Here is a 16,261-nt window from a genome sequence, read left to right as displayed (position 1 = left end):
CGCGTGGTCCTTCGAAGCATGCGAAGCCGGAACGTTTCTGCTTAAAATCACGCCATAATCGCCTGCAGACTGAGCAAACATGAAACTAATCCCCGAACTTGTCGCCGGCTGATAAGTCGAGTTGATGTTTGCCTTCGTCGCTGACAGTGATCCGTTGCCGGAGAGAGAGCCAATGACATTAACAATTATTCGATTCGTGAACTTATTCATCGAATTTCACCAAGTCGTGGTGTCGATGTTCTCTCGCGATAGCGTAATTGCGTTTGTATCGAAGTTGTAATGACAAAAATAGCCATGATCTTCCTTTTTCCACGGATAAATATAAAGGCAGTTGTATATACATTTGTGTGAGTTGAATTGCATCATGTACGTCCGATCAAAGCTGCTTCAATCGCCACTGGCGAATAAATCACAATTTACCGAAACTGAGGGAGCTTGATAATTTATGAGCGACAGCACTCTCTCGCTCTATCCGCTGAATATACCGGTCGTCGACATTTCGGCGCATCAATTCTAGAAGTGTGTCTATTCACACCCTTTTGAAAAGTGCCTCGAGCGGCTAGCGCGTACGGTCCTTTTCAAAGGGACCTCGTTTCAATATTAATGGCGGCATTTGCTGGCTTCGTGCCGGCGACATTTAACTAACAACCCGGTCTATCCACCTCGCCATTTTTACGCGACCTCACGAACGTGTTCTCCGCTCGGCTTTTCCGTACCAACCCTGACCGAAGGTATCGCGAATAAGCCTTTTCTTCTTTTTTTTTTCACGGTTAAACACGCGCTTATTATTCGGGATGGTCGCGTCTATTCTTGCCGGTGTAACGTCGACGAAAATTGATCTGTATTTCGTAAAAGAAATTTAACGGGTCAAGGCTATATTTCGTTGACGCCACGAGAGATGTGTTCCGCTACATGTATATAAAATCAGTTTACGGTCCGATGACTCGACTTGTTAAAAAAGTATCACTCAGGCGGCGCTTATTCGATTTTATCGCGCGACTAAGATTAGTCGCAAATGCTCGGCGAGATCGGCGATTTCCAGCGCCGCCCCGGTCATTCCCAGGGTCGGAAAAGGACGATTTTGGGAAATCACAGAACGGCAGTAACAGAGGGATCCAGCGGTCGCTTTTGCGGCGCAAGGACGCGGCAAAGCGCGACATTCGCTTTATGGAGCGGAAAGAAAAGGTCCCGTCCTGGACCTGATCCAAATCCGTCGAAAGCAGGATTTTCGAGTCGACAACAAATGTTCCCGTAATGAGTGCTATGACGATCTCCGGCGATTTCTCGCGTTGCTCTTTCGCGAGGTTATTAACGACCGACGAATCCGGACGGACGGCGACGCGACTCTACGTCGCAGGACGAAGAAATTATGACGGACGTCACATCGCCGAGCACTTTGGGCTAATCGATGAGCGAGTCGGAGATTCCGAGCGGTTAACACGCATCTCGGAAAATGCCGTTCCATACGGAATACGCGAGAAGTAAACAGAACTCTATTTTATCCCGACGATCGGGTCTCTTTCTCTCTCTATTCTCCCGTATCGCGTGTAAATCGCGGTTGATATCTCGCATAGTTTACGGAGTTTATCTCGTAAAATGTTTGCCGCGTTTATAGAAATTACGCTTACGTGCCGGGGAATTCCGAGCATCTACGATTCGAGTCACGGAAACTTTACGAAACCATTGTTTGATTCGCGTCCATCTTCCGCGGGGACATGCCAATCACGTAAATACAGCTGTCCACCGTTGATCCTCGTAAAGCGGAACTGACGCGATAGCCCGCCAGGAGAGAAAGACGAGGCAAAAAGATGAAGAAGTCTGCCTCATATAAAGGACACCCGCAATATCTCTGCACTTTCGAGAAAAACTCGTATCGCAGTCGTGAAGTTTTGATGTAAAGGAGAAAGGGACTCTCAAGACTTCGCTACGATCGCGACGTGACTTCGCGGACACGTTTCCGCGAGCTGTCGCGATACATTCGTCACCGCGGCGAAGTTAAGCCCCCGCGGTCGGAATTATCGCGGCGAAGCAGCGGCAGCAGGAAATTTCCCTGTCATAAATTGTACGTGCCCGGAATTTATTTCTGGTTTTGCGGATACACGGAATGTCGATTGGTATACCGCGGGCTCGCGACCTTAGCGAGGTCGACGTTAGCGAACGATCGTACTTGATTTCTTTGATTCATTCAATTGTGCCGACGAGGTTCGCGTCAAGTATAGCGAGAGTATACCACCGGTGTCGAGGTTTTCGGCGAGAAAAGAGAAGAGTCTGAAACGATGATCGAGTTGTCTTTGTAGGAGGATGCTATTAATCTCAAGTGACTCGTATCTTCCTCGAAAAATGCAAAATCAATTCCAAATTGGTCGAGAGAGCCGAATGAAAATGCGGAATTAACCGGGAACACGGTGTATAATTAAAGCGATCGTAATCAGGATCCGTTGAGACTGCTCCCCGAGCTGAAAATCGATGCCACTCCGACGCGGTATTCCCGATTTAATGCGAGGTCCGCTCTAAATATGTAGCCGCCTCCTTATCCCGGGCGGCTAAATTGGAAATTCCAGCCGGTAGACGCGCAAGACGGAGACTTCCGTTTGCCGACCGCGAACCTTGGCTGTTCCTGCGGGAACAGAATCCAATTTGAACGTGGCATGATCCCCCGAATCGCGGAACCTCCGAGTCTCACCTAAGTGCATCTTCACATCGCATCACGCACCTGTGCTTAAAATCCGTTTGACGTAACTCGTTTTGAGGAAAGTTTATTATTATACACACTTAAATGCTCTGTTCGGAGGCGATATCGTATGCCGGCTCTGTTTTCAAATCTCTCGATATCAATTTTACACATTTATCCTCATACAATATCGGGTATAAAAGAGTCTATTGCTTGACAGTGCGTACAAATATTATTCCCCGAGAAATAGATGGAAAGAGAGAGAGAAATGTTATTTATCCGAAATATCTCGTCTCTCCCATGCGAGAATTCTGTCGTGAAATTAATCAAATTTGACATTAACGCGTTACGAGCGGATTTCGCGGCCGTCCGCGGTCTCGTAAAACCGTCGAGAACGGGAAACCAATCTCCTCGCTAAGATAACTTTTTAAATAAGGAATTTTCCACGCGGTTATCTTCCCTTATCTCTCTTACCGTCCCCTTTCTTTCCTGGTTGAAGCTATTCTTCGCGCACGGGAATGATTTACGGGGATCCTCGCGGATGGAGCCGAATAATAATCGAATTTAATTTGCATGGGGACGGAAGTAAGGGGAGCCAGTCGGAAAATTGAAGGTGCGGCCGGAAAATAACCGCGGTCCCGTATGGATATCGTAATTACTCGGTCGAGTCTCGGTGTCGCTTGTAAAATCGAGCTTTACGACCCCCTTTGGACTTGTTTCACACTCTGCATCTCATTGCACGTCTCGCTGTTATTTCTTGGCCGATCGGCAGGCGACATCGTTCGAGTGAATAATGCCTCCGGAAGTTATCCGCGCCGATCGACGAAGCGAATTTCTCCTGAGACAGAACGAGAAAGACGAGTTGTCATATTTTCTATGGCCGCGTCGGCGAAATGGAGATACCGCGAAATTGGCGCGGTGACTCAAACGGAACATAAAGGGTGGCCCTGGAACTTGGCGCGAAGAGTATATATAGCGTCGTTCTTTTCCACTCCGAATTGCGTCCCGCCGGTATCTGAGGTAGAGATGCAGCCCACCTTATCTCGCTTTACATATTTCGCGACGTTACAAATTGGACTGAACGCGAATACAATATGCGCATTCGAGCGGAAATGTGTGACGAATGCACTCGGAGAGTTTGCAGCGAATGCTTTGATTACGGAACTCGCGTGTGAGAGCGGGTTTCACGCTAACAGCACCGGATATCTTCCGCTAACGTCAAGACAACGCTGGATCCGAGAGAGAAAAGATTGGCGACGCCTTCTACTTGCTCAGCCGGTTCGTATGCGCATCGATTGCGAACGTAACGTGAAATCGTTGAAAGAAACGTCATCGCGAACCGACGCTCTCATTACCGCGCAACTGCCATACCGGTCTGTGGAAACCTCGACTTGACCCCATAACAAGCAACAATGGCTAAGCTCTCGGATCGATGTCGGGATTTCGCTTTTCGGAAAGAACTTTCCGCTCGTTCGTCCCGCTATCGGCCGAGTTCTTTGAGCTCGCGGCGAGTGATAGCGCCGAAAATCCGGGCGCAGCTACAAATCCTTACGTGCGCTCGCTATCGAGGTTTATCTCGGATTGCGGTTGACTACCCTTCTGCGCGGGAGAGAGAGAGAGAGGACACGGCAATCCTTTTCGCGATAAGCGAAACTCGTAAGGGATGATCCCACCCTGCCGCAGAGAAGCGTCGCCGCGCTGTGTGTGTTGGCAGGAGAGGTATGAGTTTTCCGAAACGCGATGTACACGATATTGTACTTCCGCGACGTACGTTAACGTCATATTAAAGCGACGCAAGCGTGAAATAGCTCGCTACAATTGGCTCGATTATCCTGCGCTGCGGGATTGAGTTTTCCTTAGCGCGCGCGTGCGTCAGAGAAATTATCTCCTGTCCGAATGTTTCGCTTCGTGAATTTTCTCTCTTCCTGCATCCGGAAAATCTTCCGCGCTTCAGGCGCCAATAACGCGACTGCGCGTAGAGAAAGGTTAAGAATTTTTCGCGCGAGAGCTCCTTTGAGTCGCCGAGCCGTTAAATTTCGCCCCGCTTCTTGATACGAGACCGACTGAGAATTATGCGAGTGCCGCGTCGCAAAGGAACCTGAGAAGAGAGGCATTTTATTACTCGAGAACGTTCTCCCGTAAGTCTGCGAGAATTGTATTTAAAGCATCTTTTCGAACGTTACGCTGTACGGAGACATTTAGTCGCGAGAGAGCCCGGTTGTTTGGAAATTCAAATCACACAAGCTGTATATTATTGACAACATACTTGAAATTCCCGTTAATTATGAGTTATTAATAAGTAAATGCTAATTATTCCGAACGTGTATAGTCGACAAAATATTGGAGCCAAACAATCGCGCGTACGATCCCGGGGATTCTCTCCCTCTCCTCTCGTGCGCGTCTCATTTCCCCGTTGGTTGCTTCTGCTGTTCGTCGAGCGCCTGCACCGAGTGGACAGTGATGTCGTTACTCTTGCTAAGTAAATTTCATCGCCTTGAGTGCCGCTCTCTCCGACTTGTCACGCTCGTAAGCGGCAACGACGTTCCAGCTCGTGTCAGCCTCTCTATTAAAAGTTTCGTTCGCGCGACAGCGTCTTTATGTCAAAATGCGACGAGAGAGAGAGCGACGAGGCGTAAACGTCGATTCACTCCCCGGGCTCTTAAAAGCGGGACTCGCTGATAGAGAACGTCCGAGCGCGCGGAAAGAAGGCTCTGTCTCTCGGTGTATCTCGAATCTTGGGAAAGTGAATTTTCACCCGAGCTGTATATCGAATTTCAAGATAGCGGAACGGTCGAAGAGGGAAGAAATTATCGATGTACTTGTCACCTATCCCTCCATTCTGGAATTTTCGAAAAATGTCTGCAAACGGAAACGATGCGAAAATCGGAAAGGTACATACGCGCGTACTTCTTGCCGATTAAACGGTCGACTCGCAACGAAGTGGAATTCGCGATTGATAGAGCAAAAAGAGACGAGAAATAAAAGAGGAATAAAAATACTTATTCCTCGAATAACCATCACTCTTCTCAGACACCGGCTACAGTGATTGAGTGAATAAAACGACGAAGTATTTCTCGCTGACCCGTGACGAGAAGATTTATGATAAATAATGACAGAATTACAGGATGTACCACTTCGCGAAAGACGCTATCTCGACCCGGATGGTAAATCGAAATCATGCAAAACTCCGAATTAATTACGCGCGTAAGTACCTCCCTCGATCACCGGCTCGCGTAAAATCCCACGGACGAGGAACGTATTGGACTTTTTGCGTCGCATTAAATGAGATTACGAGATTTCCCGTCGATAGCTCTCGCGAATACTCCGCAAGGACACGTTATTAAATATTCAATGGTGATCGCGCGGGATTTATTACCTCGCGAGGGGCCGGCTTGAAAAACGTTATTGCCCGGCGGCGTCCAATATGACCGAACTCCGTGTCCGTGGGAAAATATTCCGAACAAGTTCGAAACTCGGGCGGTGACCGTCACCGATGCGAAAAATGAAGGAAGAAACGTTGTATAAGGGGATGAAAAGGAGAAGCCGATACATCGCTCGGTCGGACAAGGTGGACATCGCGACGGAAAAGAGAGCGGGGAGAAAAAAGGAGGAAAGCCTGACGCGACGAGAAAGTTTCGTACGTATGGTCGATGTATAGCGCGACTCTGATGGAACCACATCCGAACTTGAAACAAGTTCGGGCCCCGGCGGGCCCCATTACGAACCCCGATCGAACTTTCGCGATTCTCGGAGCGCTGAGCTTCGCGGCTCGGTTTCCCCTTTTATCGCTTTGTAATCTTCCTACAGCGACTGTCAAAGGATCATTCGTCCTCACCCTATTCCAGCCTGAGATATTCGTTTTTACTAAAACTTTTCCCCAAGAATTTTCGAATGTGTTCATTTTCTGCAAATTGTAAAGTGAAATAAGTTTGATAAGAATTCGGTGAAATTTGCACTGAGTATACGTTGAAAAATATGATTTAACTGTTCGTGCAATTAGAAGAAGATTGAAACCATTCGAGGGTTGAAATATTTGCAACTAAAGTTGACACTTTTATATGTTCATGGAGATGATTTCCGTAGCATTAATAAGAAAAAAAAAATAATAATATTTTTGTACTTGTAACATTATGCATAGATATTTTCCTCAATTTCGTTCTAAATTAAATTATTTACTATTTATAGATAGTGAAATAAATATATAAAAACGCAATTTTGTTCGATAAATACTAAATTTATGTGTGGCCCCCTTGACTGAAAAGACGACGCTGAGCCTAAGCGAACTCCTTAAGAGTCGTTTCGTTTATCGTCGGCAAAAGTAAAAATAAAGCTGAAAATATCATTACTTGTTTGTATTGGTTGTATCTCGTATTTCAAATTGCGACGGAGAGCGGAAAAACCGCGAAGAAATTCGTCGCGACACTGCGATCGATGAACAATCTCGCTAAAGACCTCGAGAGACCGTCCGGAATGCATTAACCCGAATTAATACGTTTACGTTTCATTTGCGAACTCAATATTTGCCGCGTGATGACGGCGGATAGGCATGCAAATATGGACACTCCTTACGTCATCTAGGTGTGCTAGGATCTATGCGGAAACAAAGTAACGGACTCGCGATATAATCATTCGACAAGCGGCAGAGTGTTCTCCCTTGCGCGTGGGTCACAAGATTTTAATTAAACTTTTCCACAGACCGCGCTTAATTTCAGCTCGATTCATTTGAATGTTAAGTTGTCGGCTCAAATGAGAATTCTCCACCACGATATAAGGTTGAGTGTTTACCTTTCCAGCGGAATGAGTTTTCACAGCCGCCGAGAACTTGGACATTTTGAATCCCACTTCATTTTATTCTTTTCTTTCCGTTTTACTCCCTCGTCAAATTATGCATATTTCCATTCGCGATAAAATGAAAGATACGCGGCACTCGAGAATCGCTTAAACTGTAATTATAATTTACAGATGTTTCGAGGGATCTTTTTGCGTCAACGTAACGAGCGATATGGTTTACAAAATGCGTCATGATTCTCAAGGTGCTCGCTCCCGATAGCGCCGGATACTTTAATCGCTCCTTTGCATCTTCGGGTGGGATACAACGGATGGCAAAAAACAAACTGCACAACACTTATCTGTCTCACCTCCCTTCCTTCCCCCCTCTTTGTCTCTGTCTGCCGCGCTTTTCCACGCGGAAACTTTGTTTGAAAAGCATCTCACGATGCCGTGGAAACTTGCGTTACTGTTCAGCCGTGAGCGCCATAGGTTGCTCTTCCGGTCACTTGCCGGTCTACGTGCTCGAGATACGCGAACGGCTTTTTCGAACGTGATTAGGATTCATGCGGTCGCCGGCCCCGAAGATGAACGGTCGCGAAACGTACGTGCTGGTCGCGCGTAAAATCGCAAAGTGGGTCAAAAGCTTGGCGCGGAAAAGTCATCCGCGAAGAAATATTTCGATTCGCGCGAGTATCTTCGATCGTTAAAGTTTTGGAATTTGCAAATATTTCCAAATTTCTCTCTGCCTGAAATTTCGTCAATTCCTGCCGATCCGCCGTTGACGATATTTAATCGCTCGACCGGTATACTTTTCGGCTCCCTCGCAGTCTCCCACATCCATTTTCCACGAGCCCTTTTCCTCTTCGCTCCTCCCATCCCTCTGCTACTACACTTTTTACAAAACTCGCCCGCACCCTTGCTTCCGGCTCGTTCTTTTCTTCGTGACTGATGGCCGACGATGATGAAGCGACTTGGAAATTTGTACGACGACTCTCCTCCTCTAGCGGTCGATTCATACCGGAGATCGAAAGCGCTTTCTTCGGGACGCTTCGTCCCGAAATAAGAAAACCACGCGCAACCACTCGCTCTCCACGTTTCAGATGCGTGCAGAGTGCTGGATAGTCGTAGCGGATGATCTTCCATTAGTGGAGAATTTTCACAAGTAACGTGTGGCAAAAAATGGTAACTCTCTCTAACCCGGGGAGGAAGAGACACGCCTTTTCACTGTCAAGACCTCGCAGCATGGGGGGGATAGAGAGAACATTTTCCGACCGCGAAATATGTAAATTGCATTTAGCGAATCGCGTTAACACCACCGTGGCAAGCGCGAATGGAAGGAGAAGAGAAGAATAGCATATTTCTTCTTCTTAGATACACAGGCAGATGCGAGCGATAGACTACGCGCTTCCGCGACTTAATGGCCCTTCCCTACGGAGAATCGGTGGAGGAGCGTTCTGCGATTTCACGATTCATTCCACGTCCGCGAGCGCCTTGGAACAGCGAAAGGCTTTTTACCCTCCTCTCGAATTTGCAATATTTCTCTGGATTACGCGGCCGAGTCGGGCCGCGAGATGAAAATTGCTTACTTCTGGAGCGGATTTGGTCTTCAATGAGAGAGAGAGAGAGAGAGAGAGAAGAAGAGAAAAAAAAAGAGAAATCAAAAGATATTTAAGCATCACAATGTGCGGCACCGCACCGTCGCGAGTTATTATTTCCAAGAAAATATTTCATGTTTGAGCTTCTCGTTAAAGAAGATTCTCGTCTTACGGATGTCTACCGTGAATACCTGCTGATAAGAGCGGATATTTCCTTAACGATGCCGCGTGTTTTACGCGTAGATACGCGAGATCCTCCCTCGGGGATTGGGTTGCAGAAATCCTCTCGGGGATTCTCAAAATACCGTGCAATGAAACTACTTTAACAAATGTTATTTTATGCAGTCCTTCTCCACGATAAAGAGGTAAAGATATGGAGAAAATGATAATAAGAACGATAGAGTGAATTAGATTAAACGCGGAGATTTTTAAAGATGAGGCACAGACGTGAACCGTTTGGTGTTTCGGCCACCGAGAGACTTGAAAGGGAGTTTCGGGTGTCAGGCATTATCGAGCGTGTTTCCTCGAAGCGATATAGCCGCGCGCCTTGAGTCGCATCGCCGGTCGATCCACTTGGACGACGAAGAGAAGCCAGGCCCCTCGAAGGCGAGGGAGTCAGCAAATTGGGCCGTCGTGTGTATGCTGTAATAGCTTCGGAGGCTGCAAGGATGCAATAGGTGTGACGCGTTAATCAGAAGCGGTTCCAGCCAGCCACTTGGACGTCGCGCGTGAATCGAGAGGAAGTTCTTCGAGGCGTTGCGTTACGAGAGCGATTAAAAGTTCAATGGTGCGGAGGAATTTTTCTAGTCGGGAATGTAGGAGAGGGTGAGAAGTCCTCCTCGCTGGAATTTCCGGGGGATCCTCTCGACACCGCGCGGCTTTTCCCCGCAGTCTGCGAGAATTCCGCGCATGACAGGCCGCATATTTCCGATCGCGTCTTCCTCCGGAAATGTCGTCCCCTTCCGCGTTCAGGGACGAAGCGCGTCTAATGCGGGAATATTATTGCGCATTTTGCCGGGAATGATAAAGGGCGAACAGACGCTGCGGCGACGCGGTCCGATAAATGGAAGTGGATCCAATTTAAATCGGCGGCCTGTCCAGCTAGGATCGAATGGATCCGCGTTATGAATGGCCTCGTGAGATTTACATTCGGCCCTGCCTCCGAGAGATGGCAATTTGCCTCCGTTCAGTGGGACGAACTCGCGGTGACTTCCCCTAACGACGGACCGATTTCCAGAGCGAAGTGTCGTCCGCGTTTAATTAATCATTACTTTAACACAGCGCATCTGCCCGCTTGTAACGATGGAATTATCGTTTCTTTGCAGTATATGTGTTACCGTTGTCGTCCTCAACGTCCACTTCCGCTCACCGCAGACGCATAAAATGGCACCCTGGGTGAAGAGAGTTTTTATACACATTCTTCCGCGGCTCTTAGTCATGAGGAGGCCACAGTATAAATTCGAAACTAACAGGTTGGTATCGCACGCAATCCTTTATCGGCAGATTCAACGTCTGACACTGAAGAGGAATGGATTTGCAAATTTGCACGATGCATGAGTCGACGATCCGTTCGAGAGAGGAGTTACGTAAAAATGTGATAAAAACCACCGTCAGGGAATTACGTTGCGCACCGTAACAATAACGTTACACGTACTTGAGCGCGAGTTTACCATTCGCGACGTGGCAGCCGCATTAAAATTCCGCACGCGATTGTCTGCGTTCGCAGGTACACTTCCGGCAGAGTGCTAATGAGGACCGTCAGGGGGAAGGAGAAGACCTGCTATTATCCTTACCACCCGTCTACCCAGCAGGAGGACAGCGAGGAGCATCTCACATCCAAGAGATTCCACAGCCGTCCTTCGTCAAAGGAAGACCTCTCGCCTTCCAGGTGTTTATGATAATACGAGACGCTTTGTAATTCTTATATCACGCCTCATAAACACAGCACTCGATGACGCGAATTTGCACGAATTCAAGATAATCGCTTCCTTTAGCAAAACGAAGATGCTATGAGATAAATTGTTACTTTACAACAGGCGCGAAATCATTCCCTGTGTTCCCCTTCAGCCTTACAGACGGTGCGAGGTTCGGCGGTAGCTGCCTGATCCACGGTCCTCCTCTGCCACCCCTGCCGTTGCACACCGAGGATCTCTCGGTTGCCGGGGACGCGGGCATAGAGGAAGTGAAAAGCCCGGTGCTGCGAAGCCCGCCCGCCTTCTCCCACTCTCGCTGCCCGCCGGAAGTGCACAGATCCTGCATCTGCGTGCGTTTCATCGCCGAGCATACCAAAATGCTCGAAGACTCGACCAAGGTAACGGATTTCCCGCGGTAGTACGAGAAAAAGAAGGGATCGATCAATGCCGTGTGCGCAGGTCAAGGAGGACTGGAAGTACGTGGCGATGGTCCTGGACCGGCTGTTCCTTTGGATCTTCACCCTGGCGGTGTTGGTGGGCACCGCCGGCATTATACTGCAGGCGCCCACTCTCTACGACGACCGTGTGCCGATCGACAAGAAGTTCAGCGAGTTCGCCACCACGACGGTGGTGAAGTGCCCGCCCCAGTAGTCCATGCCCGAGCCCTGCACCGTAGAGAAAGACTAAGGACCAGAAGCCCGGACCTAGTCTTAGGAGAGTCCGCGAGCTCCGCTTCCTTATCCTCCTCAACGACGAAATTACGGCAAAAGGGCTCCGCAAGGAACGTTCTCTCGGAAGAAGAACGCGAGAACGTTGATTGATCGGGAAGAGTCGCCTCGAGAGATGAGGCGATTCTCGTAGACCGGAAACGCGACGGACATACGGGATCTCGAGAGATCCCGGCGAAACCTCACGCGCACCTACCATAGTCTGCTCAAGTAAATCGTAAATACGAAGCTGCCACTACTTAATCGGGTAATCTAACACATCAGGCTGACGGACGTTACGGTGTAACGTTGTACAGTAATTTTAGCGCCTCGAAGAACAAGAGAAAAGTCGTTCGCGTATCGTTCCGGTCCAGGTAAGGCAAAATAACGAGCGATGAAGGTTAATTAACTCCAGGCGGTTCTTCTCTCACTGTCCGCCTGATAAATGTATAATCCGTGACGAGGAAGCCGGTGCGTCGTCGTTTCGCACCGAAGGATCAGCAGCGTCGATTTTCCTCGCGTACACATTTTTTATACCGCGACATCGTCGGATGGGTGAGGCGCCGCGACGGCGCGAACGACACGTCGCTCGCATTACTCGAGCTAATTAGTTAAGCACCGCGTAGCTAGCTCGTCGTACACAGACCTAGGGTGTAACCTTACTCGAAGTGTAACCAGTTGATAATTTTAGAGACGTACCCGTTTATACGAGCATATGTATTTAAGAGAGCGACACACGAGCGCGTCGGTTGCGCGAAGTCACCATCTCTCCTCCTCTGAGCACTGCGATTGTTCTTTCCATAAAAGCTGCAGTCGGCAACACTCCTCTTGCGTTGCCCACGCGCTTCATCTTGGCGCTGTAAATACCTTTATTCGTGCGCCTCTTCGTTAACGTTTGCCGCGATTTCGCCCGACTTCATCCTTTTCTCGCATCGCGAGCGAAAAGGCGCGTCGAGGGGGACTCGCGTCGCCGACGCGTCTCGCGTTACCTCGTCCCGATGAAAAGAAGAAAAATATTGTATTTTGTAACGAAAACAAAAAAAACTGAAACACGCGAAATACTACAATAAAGGTAACCGATAGTACGGTAAGAACAAGTAAAGCATACGAATTCTAAAGCTGATAGTTGTAGGGAATTGAACAACCGCTGTTGTTCAATACCGTAGTTCGTGGTCGTTGTCACACTGTGAGTCGTCATTCATGATTTCGCTTTTGTTTTCTCTTCTTTTTAAACAGTTACGCGTCATGTATGATACTTATCATTGTGGTTAAATCGCGTTAGTCGCAATTACGGGCCGTTATACTCGCGAGAACGTAACTTAACGTCGGAGAATCGTGGACAAATGTGTTCGGATCGCCGATTGTACGCGTATCTCGCGGGGAAAATACTTCGAACGGGACGTTCCGTACACAATTCGATTAGCAAAATAAAACACCGAGCACGCTATTAATTTAAACGAGACAGTGTCGTTGCTTCGAGCTGAAAAAAGAGGAGGAAGGACGACCGATTATTCTCTCGATCGAAGCGGACAACCGATTTCTTTCTGTACTGATTTTTCTATCAGAGAGAGAAAGAGACAAACAGATTGACGGTTCGCGATTGATCGCGTGTCGATAACCCTTTTCTCGGTCGACGATCGATACTCACGTCGACGTCCTCGATTCTCCGACGTTCTTAGGACTCCTCTTAGCCGTAACTAACGCGTAATGATTTTCGCGCATCCTAGCAGCAGATATAACGCCATGGTACGTTTTCGATTGTAAATATATTATTACGGTGAGGAATAACGAGATTCCCCCATTACTACTGCCATTAAAGAAAAAAAAGACGCAACGCGCCGGTACTTTAGAGAGCGTTTTCGCGCCGTCACTTGGACGGCTCGTCGATCGTTCGCTCGAGAATAATTTCGGCGTGCGCGATCGTCGTTATAATTCTCGATCGCTGATCTCGCTCGACGTCGTGCGAGTCGAGAAGCAGAGTTGCCCCGCGCTCGGACAATTCTTTTCTCGAAAGATTCGAACGGTCGTCTCTCTGTGCTAGTCGCCGCGGCGATCGGCACCGATCGAGTCTGTCTGTCTATGCGTGTGTGTGTGTGTGTATGAGTGCCGGGATAGAGATGAGCAGAGCATTCCGATATTTCGATAATTACGCCATCACCGCGAAATACAAATTTGTATCAGATTATATTCATCAGCTGATGTATCTCAGTGAAGGGAAAGACAGAAACAAGAAACCGTTCATGCCCATCTCCGAGTACCATCGCCAAGTGAGGTCACGTGCGAGGGTGAGGATACACGCTGATCGCTACCTGATTGAAAATCGTCCAGTGAACCGCCGAAACGCATTAAACTTGTGGGAGGTAAGAGGGCGTGCATTAGGATTGTAGACTCGACGGATTACTCTCCTCTCAGCGGGAGAGCGAAACAAATCTACTCCGCACTAGGTCGTTAGGGAAAACAACGCACACGTTTTCTATGATAGAGCTACGTATTTACTTAATTATTACGAAATAGCGCCGCTCACGCGACACAGCGGCGACACTCGTATCACGAAGATCACGAGGATCGCGGGTGACCTTAGGCTACGGAAGGACGAGAACGAGAGAGAGAGAGAGAGAGACGAGGTGTGAATATATGGGGCATGCAGACTTAGATAATAGATGAGATTAAAAGGATAGGTTTAAGATGTAAATACCGTGTAAATAGCGATGCGTAGCGTTAAGTCGAGAGGCTATATAACAATTGGGCCTTTTTTTTTACAATCTCTTCAGACATACTTATCCCTCCGAGAAAACCCTCTTTAATACACCGACGTCGTACCCCTCTTTGTAACACAACAGTGTGTATTATTTCAGCACCTTCTGAATTATTTCGAGCCTTCATATCGCCCGGATGTGAAAAACACCCTCTCTATCCGATCGGAGAATGGCCGGAAATGATTTTCTACTATCGGGAGAGATAACGACGGGAGTTGGTAAAATAGTTCACTGTGAGCGACGTACTGCTCGCACTGATTACTTTTAACGCATAATGCCATATATGTATATTGAAATACCAATTTATCGTCCGTTAAATTTGATAATGGAATTTTATTAATGAATTAATTTGCAACCTACGATGTCGTTATTTGACTCAAGTGCGCGTGACATTTTTCTATCGCATTTAACAGTTGAGAAAATTCGAAACGCGTGTTGGAAAACACGAAGAAATCGAATAAATGTTTAACGCAGGATCTCTGAAAGATTCGTGTTACTGGAGTTAACGAAGGGATGTGAAAATCCTTGGGAAGACGCGAAAGTTTCCTCGGACAATAGGAGGTTGCTCATACACTCTTCTTGTGTAAAACTCACGCGATTCCTCAAAGCGCGTCACTACGAGAATCGGTTAAAATACCGGCGAGATAAAATATCGCTCCTCGACGTAGAAACGCGCAAATTCGACGGATATGTCGTTTCTATTATCATTTGTATCGGCGCAAATTATTTTACACGATTCCGGATTCGGAAATCGTCGCCGAAATTTGAAGGGAGAGAGAGATTGAGAGTAACCTAATGCGATAAATGCACTTTTCGACACGCGAGCTCGCTCATCGCGCCCGATATTAACGATTCACACGTTACCGTGTCGATATACCGTGTGTTCGCGTAATGCGATAATAGGACGCGTCTGATAAAATTGAATGAATTGTATAAAGACAATAACACATTGAAACCTCTTCGATTGGAGGGATTATTTGCGAAACAAGACGTATCCTCCGAATCAAACTGTTCAGAGGATATCTACCAATAACACGCATAACTGAAACTTTACAAGTAGCTATAATTGATATCCCGCGAGGGATCGATTCGACCATCATATGTAGTTAATATAGAACACCTTCGTGATGTCGATGTGGCGAAAAATGCGACGGAATAATCATACGACGGGGTATCGTGCTATCAATCTCGATCAACAACGGATGCGCCTTGTTTAAGAGATAAGCCCTTTAATTAGAAATCGAGCGATAATGTTTTTATAAGCACGTTGTCTCAGACTAAAGGCGTTCTCTCGGACAACTGGACAACCTCTCGGATGCCATTTCATTCGCGAACGGATGGAATTTAGCGCCAAATGCGGCTCTCGTTCGCCACAAGGGGCGGTTTAGTCGCGTTCGTGTAAAAGCGGCGCGCAACACACATCGCATTTGGCGCTAAATGCGCGACGTATGAAAAATCGCTTCAGCTCCGGCTGAAAACGCCCGGCGATGAACTGCGTGCGGCGACACATATTCGCGAAGAATCGAGAGACTGAGACTTGACGTGTGTTTAGGACCCGGATTTAACAGCCGCCATTAATCTCCAACAGGCCGAGCCCTACCCGAGACGATAAATCATCGCTTCCACCCTTAAACACGTGTTTGATAGCTTGCGAATTCCGTACTTAACGCATTTAACGAGTTAGGCTAATGGGACACGCGTGTAAGGACAACGGTGCAGGCGATAGATGACTGTAAAACGATAACGATATTCTAGCGTGTTATAAAACGAGCGTGTACCGTATACATAGCAATAGAGCGCTATTTAACGTGATGCGAGCCGAGAGAGAGAGTTTAAATATTGGAATAAC

At 47.7% G+C, this 16,261-nt stretch overlaps 1 protein-coding gene across 2 annotated transcripts in view; it reads left to right on the top strand.

Moving 5' to 3' along the window:
- LOC106750206 (acetylcholine receptor subunit alpha-like) overlaps positions 1-16,180 on the top strand; it is a 129,420-nt gene extending 113,240 nt beyond the window's left edge. For both annotated transcript variants that reach the window (XM_014630371.1, XM_014630372.1), the window contains 4 exons: positions 10,362-10,508; positions 10,763-10,924; positions 11,104-11,347; positions 11,409-16,180. In XM_014630371.1, the coding sequence (XP_014485857.1) occupies positions 10,362-10,508; positions 10,763-10,924; positions 11,104-11,347; positions 11,409-11,600 (745 nt within the window). In that variant the 3' untranslated portion in view covers positions 11,601-16,180. The remainder of the gene's footprint in view (positions 1-10,361; positions 10,509-10,762; positions 10,925-11,103; positions 11,348-11,408) is intronic.
- The last annotated feature ends 81 nt before the right edge of the window (positions 16,181-16,261 follow it).

The sequence above is a fragment of the Dinoponera quadriceps genome, unplaced genomic scaffold (assembly GCF_001313825.1).
Source record: "Dinoponera quadriceps isolate SergipeBrazil2010 unplaced genomic scaffold, ASM131382v1 scaffold5229, whole genome shotgun sequence".
NCBI classification, from domain to species: Eukaryota; Metazoa; Arthropoda; class Insecta; order Hymenoptera; family Formicidae; genus Dinoponera; species Dinoponera quadriceps.
This window is presented reverse-complemented; position numbering and strand designations above follow the sequence as displayed.